Genomic DNA, 15,092 nt, shown 5'->3' with positions numbered 1-15,092 from the left:
TTCTGTGTGGTTCTGTCTTTGGTGTATAAAAGGAATTAAATAAACATTGTGGCCTAAAAATACTTGGTTAGACATGAGGATTATAGAACCTATCAAGTAAGTACTTAGTAAAGTATCTGACACATTGAAGATGTTTAAGAAATGTAATATATGTGTTTGTTCTTTGATGTTATTCCTGGCTTTAAAAAAGATGCTTTTTATTTTTTATTTTTATTTATTTATTTTTTTTGTGGGACCCTCGCCGGTGTCCGGGGAACAAACTGGCGCTACAGAGGCAGCAGGCTCAACCGCTGCCACCAGGGGAGGCCCGCTTTTTAAATCCCATTTCTACTCTTTATTTTAGGTGCTCCAGAGGCCGGTGGACCTGAGCGGAGACTGGGACGCCCTAGTGGGCCCCGGGCCCTGGAAGGCGGGTCCCGGTGGCCGGTGGCCCAGAATGAGGCCAGCTCCCAGCATGCCCTGCAGCCGGACGCCAGCCCCTCGGCCAGCAGTAGTGGTGACAACGATCCAGTCGTTCTTCAGGCGTCCAAAGAGGAGCCTGGGAGAGGGACCATGCAGAGCAGCCCCTCTCCTGCTCACCCTCAGCTCCCAATCTTGCAGACACAGGTTTGAAAATGGGGAGGAGGATTTGGTTTCGCTTTTGCTTTTTGAGTTGTTAAATCTGAAGTTGGAGAAGAAATGTATCAGGTCTTAGTCAATTTACATCACGCTGGCTACCTGGATAGCTGAGTTTGGAGAATCTTTAGTGTTCAGGTGGATTGTCAAGCCTGTTGGATACTCTTCTACTTGACATTATTGTAAAGATCTCTGAGAGTGTGGAAACTTCTTCTTAAAAAAAGTTGAGTTTTGGGCCTCCCCTGGGGTACAGCGGTTGAGCGCTGGGATGCGAAGCTGCCCGCAGCCTCTGCAGCGCTGGTTCCATCCCCGGCTGCTTCTCGGCCACTGGAGGAGGGTTCCGCATGGCGTACAGACCTCTCCTGCTGCCCCCTGCTCCCCTAAGTAGTGTACTTCAGTCCTTCTGCCTGCTCTGCTCCCTGCTCTGGCTCTGGTGAATTCTCTCACCCTCCCACACTTCTGACTGTACCCAGTGCTTGTATAAATCAATCAATCAATCAATCAATCAATCTTTAAAAAAAAGTTGAATTTGGGGAGGTCGGAAATGGAGGTGGGACAATATGCTTGTAAGACTGCTTTGAGAATAACTTTTGGTACTGGAGTAAGGTAAATGTTATGGGTGGTTTGTAGGAGTCATTCTTCTTCTTTTTTTTTTTTTTAAATTTATTTTTGCATAGAAGAACTCAGGGTATAGGCAAGAGGTGCTGGGGGTGAGAGGATTTACCTAAGACAGAGTGGGGAGCAGAACAGGCAGAAATACACTGCTAAAATACACTGAAATACACTGCTAAGGGGGAGCAGTGGGCAAGACAGAAGTCAGCTGTGCGACATGCGGGTTAGCTCCCTGGCTAGGGATCCAACTCAGGCTGTAGTGGTGATCGCACTGAGACTTAACCCTGGGAGGCCCCTATAGTAGTCTTTTCTCATACCAAGGAGGTGCAGGGAATGGGAACATCATGACATTTGCTATCAGGCATCTGAGTTTGCATGCAGTAGGCTTTTTTGATGGTTTGGAGATTTGATATTTATCACTCAAGCAGCTGGGAAAATTTGTGACATGAACTTTTCATTTGACTGAGGTTGAGTCGCACATGGTGTGGCATGTTAGAATGAATTTCATGTCTACCCTCATTACCTGTATTTAAGTAGTATTTTGTTCTCAGCCTTTTTTTTTTTTTAAGATTTTATTTATTTTTGTGTAGAATTGGGGTGTAGCTCAGTGATGCAGGGGGCACAGGTGAGAGGATTCACCAGAGACAGAATGGGGAGCAGAACAGGCGGATTTACTGAAACACATTGCTGAAGGGAGCAGCGGGCAAGATAGGAGAGGTCTGCTGCATCACATGTGGGTTAGCTCTCTGGCCAGGGATCGAACTCAGGCCTCTGTGGTAGATGGTGGCGGTGGTAGCACTGAGACTTAACCCCTGGGCTACCAGGGAGGCCCTGTTTTCAACTTCTTACCACTTGTCTAGTACTTTGTAAGTTGTTAGATAGGTGTTTGAAAACAATAACCAGTATTCCTCCTGTCAACTCCCCCAGTTGAGGAAACTACCAAAAGTGGTGATAAATGTTGAACAAAGAGAGATATAGGGTTTTCGTTTTGTTTTTGGATGCCTTTTGAATGTGTTGGTATCTCAAATTTATTTGCATTGGTTGAATTTGCCATATTTGCTGTGAAAAATAGGGAGTTTATATGAGTTAAATCATTGAGGTTCTGAAATGATGGTGAAATTTGGAATCATAGGCTATGGTGGTATTCTTGAATTTGAGAAGTGTAAATGTTAGACCATTCCTTTTGTATGTCACACATCTATCAACTTGGCTCTGTCATCTCGAGTACCTTAAAATATCTTAGCACAAATGTTTGTGTTTATGAAAGCAAGGTAGATACTTTACAGTTTGTTTCTTTTGAAGATAGAGTCAAGTAATGTACTTAAAACTCCTGGTACAATGCTAAGCATTCATTTTATCTATTTTTCCCCCATCTTCTAGATGGTGTCGGACGGCATGACAGGCAGTAATCCTGTGTCCCCTGCCTCATCCAGTTCCCCATCCTCTAGTGGGGCAGGTGGTATCTCCCCCCAGCATATAGCTCAAGATTCCTCTCTGGATGGACCTCCAGGGCCCCCAGATGGTGCCACAGTGCCCCTGGAGGGGCTCAGCTTACCCCAAGCTGCTGACCTGGCTAACAAGGGCCCCAAATGGGAGAAGAGCCATGCTGAGATTGCAGAACAGGCCAAGCACGTATGTATTGGGAAAGCCCACGAGGATTTTGGGTATATTTTTCTCTGAATTCTTATGTCTCGCGGGTAGTTTACATTTTTTCCTTGTAGATTTAGAGTATAGACCCTGATGATCTTGAGCATCTAGCTTGAATTTTGTGCCTTGTTTTATAGGGATGGTGGGTGTTACAGTCTATTGCTTATTATATTTAAACTAAAAGAGAATGTAGACATGAAAGTTCTTTGTAGACTGTGAGGCTCTTAACACTTATTGGTTTCTGCTTCTCGTTTCTATCCTATAGCCTCTGTTACATATATCCAGTGGTAAGTGTGGACTCTAGACCAGTAACATCAGCATTACTTAGGAACTTACTAGAAATGCAAAATATTGGTATTCTTCTCCATCTGCCCATTAAAACTCCAGGTGTGGAGTCCAGCATTCTGTCTTAAAAAGCACTCCAGATGATTCTGATGCATGCTAGAGCTGTTGGTTTAATACCCATCAGGTCATTTAGTTCTCTGTCTCATCTCTGGCTGTTATTTCCTCTGATTTTTTTTTTTTTCCAGGAAAGGGACAAGGATAATGAAGGTAGTTGTCCTGTATTTTAGTTACCTTTATTAAGTAAAAAAAAAAATTTCAAATGTGTTATTTTTTTCTTACAAATTGGTGAGTCTAATTGCTATTAATCTTTCTGTGTATAACTCTTCAGTATTTTCAACAGGAAATAAGTACAGTTTTGTAAAAATAGTGTATTTTAAAAGCAGAAACAGGATTGTGTAAATGTGAATTATAGTATATTCTAAATGTGAACATAACTTAAGTAAGTAGAATTCTACAGTGATAAAGAACCTTTGCTAGAGTCAGTAAGGAAGCACGTGCTACCTGCTTCTCCAGGAAGCGCTCCTTGGAATACATTTTCCCAAGTCTTGCTTATATTCTTAGGTGTGGAGGGTCTGTGAAATAATGTAAATAGCATGAAATTTGGTGTTTGGCGCTATTAGATTTATTTTTAATTCCTAGCTCTTACTACATCTTGGCTAAGAGATCTCAAGTAAATCACTTAATCTTCCTGATTTTTTTTTTAAACTCACCTAAAGAGTGTATAACACTTATTTACAGGATTGGGACTTGGATTTAAGACAAATATAAAACACTCAGTCCAATCAGTTGCTAAACCTAGTCAGTGCACAGGAATTTGGCCATGGCCATAAACATATGTGCAGTAACTTGATTGACCTAGCTCTCCCTTGTTAGGAGGCTGAGATTGAGACTCGGATTGCTGAGTTGCGGAAGGAGGGTTTCTGGTCACTGAAGAGGCTGCCTAAAGTGCCAGAGCCTCCCCGCCCCAAAGGCCACTGGGACTATCTATGTGAGGAGATGCAGTGGCTCTCTGCTGACTTTGCTCAGGAGCGCCGTTGGAAACGAGGTGTGGCCCGTAAGGTAGGTTGTCAGCGGGGCCCACCTTCCTGTTTCTGTTTCAGGTTTGCTTTTCCTTGATGGATGGGTTGGTTAGAAGGAACCCATACAGAGGAGGGTAAAGTTTCAAGAGGCAATCTCTGACTTCCCAAGATTCTTGGTCTTGAGTATTTTCTTTGCTCTTAGGGAGGGAGTAGATATCTGACTTTGGGGTGTTTTCCTGTGGGTGCCTCATTCTCACAGGTGGTGCGCATGGTAATCAGACATCATGAGGAGCAGCGGCAGAAAGAGGAACGTGCCCGGAGGGAAGAGCAGGCCAAACTGCGGCGAATCGCCTCTACAATGGCTAAGGATGTCAGGCAGTTCTGGAGCAATGTGGAGAAGGTAGCTAGCAGGGACTGGGAAAGGAATATGGATGGGGTTAGATTGGTGTGGGTATCATGGTAGAAGGAAAGATCAAAACTTCTTTTTTTTTTTTTTTAATTTTCTAGAGGCATGTCTTATTTATTTATTTATTTATTATTTGTTTGTTTGTTTGGTTTATACATGCACTGGGTACAGTCAGAAGCGCGGGAGGGTGAGAGAATTCACCAGAGCCAGAGCGGAGAGCAGAGCAGGCAGAAGGACCGAAGTACACTGCTCAGGGGAGCAGCGGGCGGCAGGAGAGGTCTGCGCGCCATGCGGGACCCTCCTCTGGTGGCCGGGGAGCAGCCGGGGATCGAACCGGCGCCGCAGAGGCCGCAGGCAGCTTCGCAACCCAGCGCTCAACCGCTGTGCCACCGGGGAGGCCCAAGATCAAAACTTCTTAAGGGAGTGACTGCTATAATTTGAAGCAACTCTAATGATGTTTCTCTTATGCATTCAGCCTTTCTGGCATTAAGTGCTATGAGAAGAAAGAAGTACAATGGAAAATTATTTCCCCATCTTTTGAGGATTGTTAATTGCACTTCTTGATACCCCTTCCCCCCAGTTCCTGTCCTTTGCAGTGCATTCAGCATGTTTTTCTTAAAACCTATTTGTGCTATTTATCTGCTGAAATACCAACAGAATTCTCATTTATTAAATTGTTCCCTTATATTACATTGTAATTGTTTCGAAAGAACCACCTGGTTTCCGTATGTATTTTCAGTCTTGCCTCCTAACAGTTTCTTTACCTCTTTTTTTTTTTTTTTAAAGATTTATTTATTTATACAAGCACTGGGTACAGTCAGAAGCACGGGAGGGTGAGAGAATTCAGAGCCAGAACGGGGAGCAGTGCAGGCAGACTGAAGTACACTGCTGAGGGGAGCAGCGGGCAGCAGGGGAGGTCTGTGTGCCATGTGGGACCCTCGCCCGGCAGCCAGGGATTGAACCCATGCTGCAGAGGCTGCGGGCAGCTTCGCAGCCCAGCGCTCAACCGCTGCGCCACTGGGGAGGCCCCAGTTTCTTTACTTCTTTTCCACTTTGAACATTCTTTTGCACATTCCTGGTTATTTACCCATGCTCTTTCTGCTTTTGCAAATTAAATGCCTTTCTCCTTGTTTCTACTTAGGAAACACCTACTTAGCCTTTAAAATTAAGCTCCAGGTATATTTGCAAATCTTACCCTGCTGCTTGAGGCTAAGTTGATTCTTCCCTCCCTTGTGCCCCCTTTGTGATTTCGTCAGAAGCACCCTTAATGTTACTTAGCGTTCCCCTCAAAAAGGCCAGCCTAGGACTTAGCATGGATGAGTTTCCTGTGAACATAGCGCAAGTGAGGCCCCAAATAAAAAGATTATCTTGATGAACCCTCCATTTCATACTTGTGGCAGGTGGTGCAATTCAAACAACAATCCCGACTCGAGGAAAAGCGCAAAAAAGCTCTGGACCTGCATCTGGACTTCATTGTGGGGCAAACTGAAAAGTACTCAGACCTTCTGTCGCAGAGCCTCAACCAGCCTCTAGCGAGCTTCAGCAAAGCTGGCTCCTCCCCTTGCCTTGGCTCTTCCTCAGCTGCCTCTAGTCCTCCACCCCCCGTTTCCCGGCTAGATGATGAAGGTGTGTGTTCTCTTTGGCTCTGTTACTCTTCCTCATGTACCCTTTCCAGAGCTGAAAACCCACCCTGTGGCTTGCAGGGCCCCGTGGACTTTGTGACCTTGTTCTCCTGCTATAGATGGGGACTTCCAACCCCAGGAGGAGGAGGAAGAGGATGATGAAGAGACGATTGAGGTTGAAGAACAACAGGAAGGAAATGATGCAGAGACCCAGAGGCGTGAGATTGAGCTACTTCGACATGAGGGAGAATTGCCACTGGAAGAGCTGCTCCGCTCTCTCCCCCCTCAGCTGCTAGGAGGGCCTTCTAGCCCCTCAAGGAGCCCCTCATCTCATGATAGTGATACCCGAGATGGACCTGAAGAAGGTGGTGAAGAAGAGCCCTCTCAAATGTTGAAGGTATAAGCAGAAGGGGTAGAGGGAAGGCTCAGATTGGGTGTAGAGGGGGAGGTTCAAGGACTGAGTTGTGGTCTGCAAAGTTGTATTTAGTAGTCTTTCCTGGTTAAAGATAATTGGACTCTTACTTGGGAATGGGTAATGAAGAATCTAAGTTTGGGGTAAGTTGCATTTGGAGGTGGACAGTGTTTGTGATGCTGTAGTGGGGAAGTGAAAAAGTACTTATTCTGGCCCTGTTTGTTGTATGAATGGGCCTCTTAATGATTTGTAGGTTTGAAGCTGGGATGTAATCTGTATGTAGTGTCTTTGAGACCTAAACTTTCTTACTTGTTCCTATGAATGCATGGAAACAGTGTTGACAGTCTGTACTTTTTAGCTAGCACTTTCACAGGTCCTTCCCCAGGCAGTGGGGCCAGGATTTGGTAGCTGGTGCTAAGAGAAAATCCTTGATTACATCTTTGCCCTGATACTGTGCCAGTGGCAGCTGTCAATGAATGAGACAGAAATTGTTCTTTGCTAACTTATTCGACACGATACCTTTCTGCTGCTCTCTAACCATAGGCCTGCTCCTTTTTCACCTTTCGCCATGTAGGTAAAAGCCCCACCTTCTGTCACACAGCGCAACAAACAGCATTGGCATCCAGATGAAGATGATGAAGAGTTTACTGCCAATGAGGATGAAGGTTAGATTGTTTCCAATCGTACTACCCCTTACCTTTTCAATTGTCTGGATCTGATGTTTCAGACTTTCTAACCTCTTAAACTAATGTCATGGGTTGTGTTTCCCTGTTCATTTTGCTTTATCTTTCCTAGCGGAGGATGAAGAGGATACCATAGCAGCTGAGGAGCAGTTGGAAGGGGAGGTGGATCATGCCATGGAACTGAGCGAATTGGCTCGAGAAGGTGACAGTTTACTGGGAGCATTCACTTGATATCTCCTTTTGTGTAGAGTGGTAGAGGTAAAGGGATGAATAAAAAACACTTTATCACCTCTGGAGAAACTCCAGGATTATGAACAAAGACACTTGTATAAATAATTATATCAGAATGTGATGAATGGTTATGATGGAATTTTTTTAGTTTTGAAGATTTATTTATACAAGAACCGGTTACAGGCCAGATGTGCAGGAGGGTGAAAGGATTCACTTGAGACAGAGCGGGGAACAGAACAGGCAAACTGATGAAATACACTGCTGAGGGGAGCAGCAGGCGAGACAGGAGAGGTCTGGTTCTCCATGTGGGCATCTCCGCAGCTGGTGGGGATCGAACAGGCACTGCAGAGTCTGCGGACAGCACTGAGCTCAACCCCCACGCCACTGGGGAGGCAGTTATGATGGAAATTTAAAGTGATATGAGAGCTCAGTGGAGAGAACTTATATTGTAAAAGGATGTTGGCAGTGATCTGAACTTTTTTTTAAAAAAATTTTATTTTTAATTATTCATCCAGAAGATGGGGTGTAGGCCAGAGGTGCGGTATGGGGGTTGTGAGAGGATTCACCAGAGACAGAGTGGTAGCAGAATAGGGAGATCGATTGAAATACACTGCTGAGGGGGGTAACTGGTGAGACAGGAGAGGTCTGCTGTGCCATGTGGGTTGCTCCCTGGCTGGGGATTGAACTCATGCTGCAGTGGCTGTCGATAGCTTAATAGTGCTGAGACTTAACCCCTTTGGCCACCAGGGAGGCCCCCTGATCTGAACTTTAAGGGGAGGTTTCTCAGATTGTTAATGTCCTTTTCAGCAGAAGGCAGCACAGTTCTAACCCAGGTTGTGGGACTTGATTTTAGTAGCTGGTCCTGAAGATAAGCTGTTTAGCCTCCCCTCTGATATGGGACTGTCAGTTACACAGGACCTGGGATGAATTGGCTTGGCTCAGACGTCCCTTCTCTCCTGCTCAAAGCAACCAAAAGCTTACCCTTCTTTTTTGTTCCAGGTGAATTGTCTATGGAGGAGCTACTGCAGCAGTATGCAGGAGCTTATGCTTCTGATGCCTCTGCCCCAGAATCTGTAAGTAGTGAAGAGGAAGATGAAGATGAGGCTAACAGCTCTGACTGTGAACCAGAGGGTGTCACAGAAGCTGAAGAGGCTCCGGAAGAGGATAGTAGCAGTCAGTCAGGTGAAGGTATGTTCATGAGGCAAGAGCTATGGAGGACAGGCACTGAAGCAGCAGGCACTGGTGAGCACTAAATCTTGGTCTTGTGCTTTAGATTCTGCTGGGGAGCAGAGTGGGGATGATGATGATGATGATGATGATGATCATTCGGAGGAGGAAGAAACAAGCGGGAGTTCAGAATCAGAGGAATCAGAGTCTGAGGAGTCTGAGGATTCTCAGTCACAGAGCCAAGCAGATGAGGAAGAGGAGGAAGATGACGACTTTGGGGTGGAGTACTTGCTTGCCCGGGATGAAGAACAGAGTGAGGCGGATGGGGGCAGTGGCCCTCCCACCCCAGGGCCCACCACTACTCTCGGCCCTAAGAAAGAAATTACTGATATTGCTGCAGCTGCTGAAAGTCTCCAGCCTAAGGGTTACACCTTGGCTACTACCCAGGTATTGCTAGGTCCCAACTTAAGCTTTCCTATATCTAGACTTTCCTATTTCTCAGTGACAAATGCCTCAATTCCACCTTAATATCCCTTCCTACCAGGTGAAGACACCCATTCCTTTGCTCCTTCGAGGCCAGCTCCGGGAGTACCAACACATTGGGCTGGACTGGCTGGTTACTATGTATGAGAAGAAGCTTAATGGTATTCTTGCTGATGAGATGGGACTGGGCAAGACAATCCAGACCATCTCACTGCTTGCCCATTTGGCCTATGAGAAAGGTAACTAGACAGGGCCCCTTCCTCTTGGGCTCCTGTAAACCAACTCTGTGGGAAACTGTAGGATGGTGAAACACTCTTGTTGTTAGTAGAGTCATTGATGCTGTCAGTAGCTGTATAGAAAGGCCAGTATAGGTGCCCAGATTTTTAGGAAGACCATTAGAATAGACTGGTCAGGGTTATACCTGAACAAACAGAACCTCAAAGTTTATATTTTCTTAACATACCTCATTCTTCTGTTAAACAGGTAACTGGGGTCCCCATTTGATCATTGTTCCCACCAGTGTGATGTTAAACTGGGAGATGGAGCTGAAACGTTGGTGCCCCAGCTTTAAAATCCTCACTTATTATGGAGCACAGAAAGAGAGGAAGCTTAAGCGGCAGGTTTGTTCCTTCAAATGATCACTCTCATACCCCCTTCCACATATGATGTCTCCTTTACTTTTAGGCCTTGCCCTTTAATGAGTTTCCTCCCATATCTGTTGCTCCATTCTATTTTATGAATTCTTTTCTCCCAAACTGATTAGTATTCCTTGAGGATCTTAGCACATTTTCCCTTTGCCTTTTCTTTGCTTTTCACCCCTTTCTCTGCTGCTTTCTTTTGCTATCTCAGGGCTGGACCAAGCCCAATGCCTTCCATGTGTGTATCACATCTTACAAGCTGGTGCTGCAGGACCACCAGGCCTTTCGCCGCAAAAACTGGCGCTATCTCATTCTGGATGAGGCTCAGAACATCAAGAACTTCAAGTCACAGCGCTGGCAGTCACTGCTCAACTTCAACAGGTGGAGATGGGCATTTGTGGAAATATTGACTTGGTCTGAAGGGTGGGGCTTGGAAGTTTGGGGTCTTGCTGACCATCTTCCCTTTAATTTCCTGTCTCTCTGCAGCCAGAGGCGCCTGCTCCTCACAGGAACTCCCTTGCAGAATAGCCTCATGGAGTTGTGGTCCTTGATGCACTTTTTGATGCCCCATGTCTTCCAGTCTCACCGAGAGTTCAAAGAGTGGTTCTCTAACCCCCTAACTGGCATGATTGAGGGCAGCCAAGAGTACAATGAAGGTCTAGTGAAACGCCTTCATAAGGTAGGGTCTGTAACGGTTTATCAGGGCAATACCAAGAAAATGCTTAGGAAGAGGAAAGTCTTCACTAGATTGAACTCACCCACTTGTTAAGGTGCAGTGACTATCCTTTGCCACCTTGAGTAACCTCATCTTAGTCATTATTTTGCTTGCTTTCCTTAATGGTGACATTTCTGTCTTTATTATCTGAATAGAATGATACTATTGATTAGTTCCTGCTTGAATTTTTTTTTTTCTCTTTATTGGCTTGCCTCAGCTTGGTATTTCGGAGGTTATGCATACTTTCTGTTTTGGTTATGGACTCCTTTTTTTTTTTTTGTCTCGCTCTTAAATTTAACATTTCTGCATTTGGATCTTTACTTTTTTGTCTCTTAATTTATGTATCTCAATACTCATAATATTTTGGCTATTTTCTCTGTGATAAAGATCCCCCAATTGGTATCCTTAATCCTTTCACTCTCTATAGATCACTCATCCTGCATTTTAAATTTCTGACTGATGTCTTTGAAAGTTCCTCTTGAATTCTGTCAGTTCTAAGCCAAAGTTCTGAAACCTTATAGCCTAAACGTTCTATATCTTTTCGTTAATTGCACCATCATTTTGGCTTCTTGAACTGGAAACCATGAAGTTTTTCTCAACAATTACCTCTTCCTTCATTTTATTTCCCTTCGCTTTTTTTCACATTAGTGTAAAGACTGACATCACATTTTACCTTCTAAAATCTCAGTTAGCCTTTTGTTTTCTATGCATGTCACTGCCACAGTTTTGTTTTTTTTTTAAAGATTTATTTATTTATGCATACAAGAACTGGGGTATGGGCCAGAGATGCGGGCGGTTAGAGGATTCACCAGAGACAGTAGGGAGCAGAACAGGCAGATATACTGAAATACACTGCTGAGGGGAGCAGCAGGTGAGACAGTGGAGAGGTCTACTGCACCATGTGGGTAGCTCCCTGGCCAGCTTGGATCGAATTCTTGCTGCAGAGATTGCTTCATTGTGCTGTGCTTAACCCCTTGTGCCACCAGGAAGGCCCCAACTGCCACAATTTTTATTCTTGTTTTTTTCCTGTATTTACTATAATAATTTTGTAAATTTGCAGTGACTCCTTGAAATGTTTGAGACCTCCCCCCCTGCATGGTTGGTTGCTCTGCCACCCGAGCTTCCTTTCATATCATGAATATTATTTTTATGTCTGTGTCCTTCACCAGACAGTAAATCCTTGCGAGGAGGGTGTGTATCTGACTTATCTTTGTGTGTTTGGTTCCTGGCATACTGCATGGCTCCATACATGTTTATGGGTGGGCTAAGTCAGCACTCAGCCAGTCATCAGACCAACTAGAGGGGCTAGACTGGGAGTCAGTGCCCCCATTCCTGTCAGCCTCCTGCTTAATTCTTTTAGGTCTTGAGGCCTTTTTTGCTGCGTCGGGTTAAGGTGGATGTTGAGAAGCAGATGCCTAAAAAGTATGAGCATGTTATCCGCTGCCGACTCTCCAAGCGCCAACGCTGTCTCTATGATGACTTCATGGCACAGACCACGTAAGGAAGGACTGAGAGTGGGTCATGGAATGCTAGTTTAGAGCAGAGGTGACTATATCCCATTTATTTTTCCTCTCTCCCAGAACTAAGGAGACACTAGCCACGGGCCATTTTATGAGTGTCATCAATATTTTGATGCAGCTGCGAAAAGTCTGCAATCATCCAAACCTGTTTGATCCTCGACCTGTTACCTCTCCCTTCATCACCCCAGGCATCTGCTTCAGCACCGCCTCTTTGGTGCTAAGGGCCACAGATATCCACCCCCTCCAGGTAAGTAATTGCCTCCAGGATTATTTGCTCTAGGCCAATTTCATATCTCTTTAGGTTAAAGTCTGACCTTTTGCATCCTATGTCTCCATCATTTCAACACTGCCCCCCAAGTTGCATAGTTTTCTAGCCATGTGACTTTGGGCACGTTAATTATCCGCCTCTAACACTATGTTTCTATTCTGAAGTATGTGAGAATTGTGTATTTTGGGAAGTGTTTTTGATATCAAGAATGATTAATGGTTAATATTTTATTTTCCTAGTTCTTTCTGGTTCCAAATTATTTTTTATATAAAATAGCAGATTTCACCATTTTTAAGTGTATGGTTCTATGGTATTACATATATTCAGTTGAACAACTATCACCACCAGCCATCATCAGAACTTTTTTCATCTTTCCAAACTGAACCTCCATACCCATTTAATAATTTTTAATTTCTCTCTATTATTCTCCCCCCTCCAGCCTTTGGTAGCCACTGTTGTATTTTCTGTCTCTAAATTAGAGAGACAGATTTTGTCTTTTGTGACTGGCTTATTTCACATAGCATTATGTCTTCAAGGTTCATCAGTGTTGTCAGAATTTCTTTTTTAAAGTTTTGGTGATACTCATATCCATACACATATGTGTATATGCAGTTATCCTTCAATAGCATTGGGATTAATCTAAGGATTTGTGGGTTCTGCATTCAGAGATTCAACCAATCATGAGTGTAAAACCCATATATGAAGGGTGGACTCTAAGGGATTTGTGCATCTACGGATTTTGGTATTGGGGGGGGGAAATCCTAAAACCAGTGTCCTGCAGAAGCCAAGAGACGATTGTAGTTGGATTTTAGGGGATGTCAAAAGTTCTACACAGATTTTTAATTTTTCTGCATAGGACTGGGATGTAGTGCAGTGGAGGTGTTGGGGGGATTGTGGGGAGCAGTGAGAGGATTCCCCAGAGAGAGTGGAGAGCAGATAGTGGCAGGTTTACTGCTAAGGGGAGCAGTGGGTAAGACTTGGGAGGTCTGCGTCATATGTGGGTTACCCTGGTCAGGGATTGAACTCAGGCTGTAGTGGTGATAGCTCTGAGACTTAACCCCTAGGCCACCAGGGAGGCCATACACAGATAAACTACAAGGGGCGTGGTACCCTAATTCCTGCATCATTCAAGGGTTAGCAGTTTGCAAGCAGTGTGTGTATGTATATATATAGTGCTGCATACACACATACTATGTTTTGTTTACCTTTTCATCTGACAAAGGATACTTGGGTTGCTTTTTTTTTTCAAGATTTATTTATTTATAGAAGAACTGGGGTGTAGGGCAGGTGTGTGGGAGGGTGAGAGGATTCACAGAGACAGAGCAGGGAACAGAACAGGCAGATGGACTGAAATACACTGCTGGGGGGAGCAGCGGGTGCGACAGGAGAGGTCTGCTGCGCCATGTGGGATCCTCGCTGGCTGGCCGGGATGGAACTGGTGCTGTAGAGGCTGCGGATAGCTTCACAGCGCTGCGCTCAACTGCCTGTGCCACCAGGGGAGGCCCCCCCCCTTTTTTTTTTAAAGATTTATTTATTTGGGCCTCCCTAGTGGCACAGCAGTTGAGCGCTGGGTTGCGAAGCTGTCCGCAACCTCTGCGGTGCCGGTTCGATCCCTGGATGCTCCCCAGCCATCGGAGGAGGGTCCCTCATGGTGCACAGACCTCTCCTGCCGCCCGCTGCTCCCCTCAGCAGTGTACTTTGGTCCTTCTGCCTGCTCTGCTCCCCAGTCTGGCTCTGGTGAATTCTCTCACCCTCCCGCGCTTCTGACTGTACCCAGTGCTTGTATAAATAAACAAATTAAAAAAAAATTGATTTATTTATGCATACAAGAGCTGGGGTATAGGCCAGAGGTGGGGCGGGGGTTGGTGAGAGGATTCACCAGAGACAGAATGGGAAACAGAACAGGTAGATTGACCAAAGTGCACTGCTGAGGGGAGCAGTGGGAGAGTCAGGAGAGATCTGCTGCACCATGTGGGTTTCTCCCTGGCTGGCCGGGGGATTGAACTTGTGCTGCAGAGCTTGCAGACAGCTTCATAGGTTGCATCTTAACCCCTTGTGTCACCAGGAAGGACTTGCTTCCATTTTTTGCCTCTTGTGAATAATGTTGCCAAAAACAAAGGTGTTTAAATATCTGTTCAAGTTCAAATATCTGTTCAGTTGTTTCAGTTCTTCTGGGTACATCCCAGAAGTACAATTGCTGGATTATATGGCAATTTTATGAGGGCCTACCTGCCTTACTGTTTTCCATTTTATATTCCCACCAGCAATTCATAATGGTCTGATTTTTCTGAGGTGATTTTGATTTATTTTTCTCTAATGATTAGTGATCCTTCACATCTTAGAAAAATGTCTAGAGCCTCCCTGGTGGCCTAGCAATTAAGTCTCAGCGCTATCACTGCTGCAGCCTGAGTTCTATCCCTGGCCAGGGAGCTAACCCACATGGCTCAACAGACCTTTTCTATCTCACCTATTTCTCCCCTTAGCAGTGTACTTCAGTATATCTGTCTGTTCTGCCTCCACTCTGTCTCTGGTGAATCCTCTCACCCCCTGTACTTCTGGCCTACACCTCAGTTCTTCTATGCAAAAATAGAATCTTCTTAAAAAGAAAAGAATGCCTAGTCAAGATCTTTGCTGATTTCTTTTTTTTTTTTTTTTTAAAGATTTATTCATGCATACAAGAACTGGGGTACAGGCAAGATGTGCGGGAGG

The 15,092-nt window shown here is 44.9% G+C and overlaps 1 protein-coding gene across 1 annotated transcript in view; it reads left to right on the top strand.

Annotated features, from left to right (window-relative positions):
• Nucleotides 1-466: 466 nt before the first annotated feature.
• SRCAP (Snf2 related CREBBP activator protein) overlaps nucleotides 467-15,092 on the top strand; it is a 31,107-nt gene continuing 16,481 nt past the window's right edge. Inside the window, exons 1-16 of the mRNA XM_084250517.1 lie at nucleotides 467-606; nucleotides 2,608-2,859; nucleotides 4,093-4,278; nucleotides 4,498-4,638; nucleotides 6,045-6,270; nucleotides 6,386-6,663; nucleotides 7,253-7,343; nucleotides 7,474-7,563; nucleotides 8,592-8,774; nucleotides 8,866-9,206; nucleotides 9,304-9,481; nucleotides 9,726-9,862; nucleotides 10,092-10,261; nucleotides 10,367-10,559; nucleotides 11,956-12,092; nucleotides 12,176-12,362. Coding sequence (XP_084106643.1) covers nucleotides 553-606; nucleotides 2,608-2,859; nucleotides 4,093-4,278; nucleotides 4,498-4,638; nucleotides 6,045-6,270; nucleotides 6,386-6,663; nucleotides 7,253-7,343; nucleotides 7,474-7,563; nucleotides 8,592-8,774; nucleotides 8,866-9,206; nucleotides 9,304-9,481; nucleotides 9,726-9,862; nucleotides 10,092-10,261; nucleotides 10,367-10,559; nucleotides 11,956-12,092; nucleotides 12,176-12,362 — 2,844 coding nt within the window. The 5' untranslated portion in view covers nucleotides 467-552. The remainder of the gene's footprint in view (nucleotides 607-2,607; nucleotides 2,860-4,092; nucleotides 4,279-4,497; nucleotides 4,639-6,044; nucleotides 6,271-6,385; nucleotides 6,664-7,252; nucleotides 7,344-7,473; nucleotides 7,564-8,591; nucleotides 8,775-8,865; nucleotides 9,207-9,303; nucleotides 9,482-9,725; nucleotides 9,863-10,091; nucleotides 10,262-10,366; nucleotides 10,560-11,955; nucleotides 12,093-12,175; nucleotides 12,363-15,092) is intronic.

The sequence above is a fragment of the Talpa europaea genome (assembly GCF_964194135.1).
Source record: "Talpa europaea genome assembly, chromosome: 12".
Classification (NCBI taxonomy): Eukaryota; Metazoa; Chordata; class Mammalia; order Eulipotyphla; family Talpidae; genus Talpa; species Talpa europaea.
The sequence above is the reverse complement of the archived record's forward strand: the minus strand, read 5'-3'. Positions and strand labels throughout refer to the sequence as shown.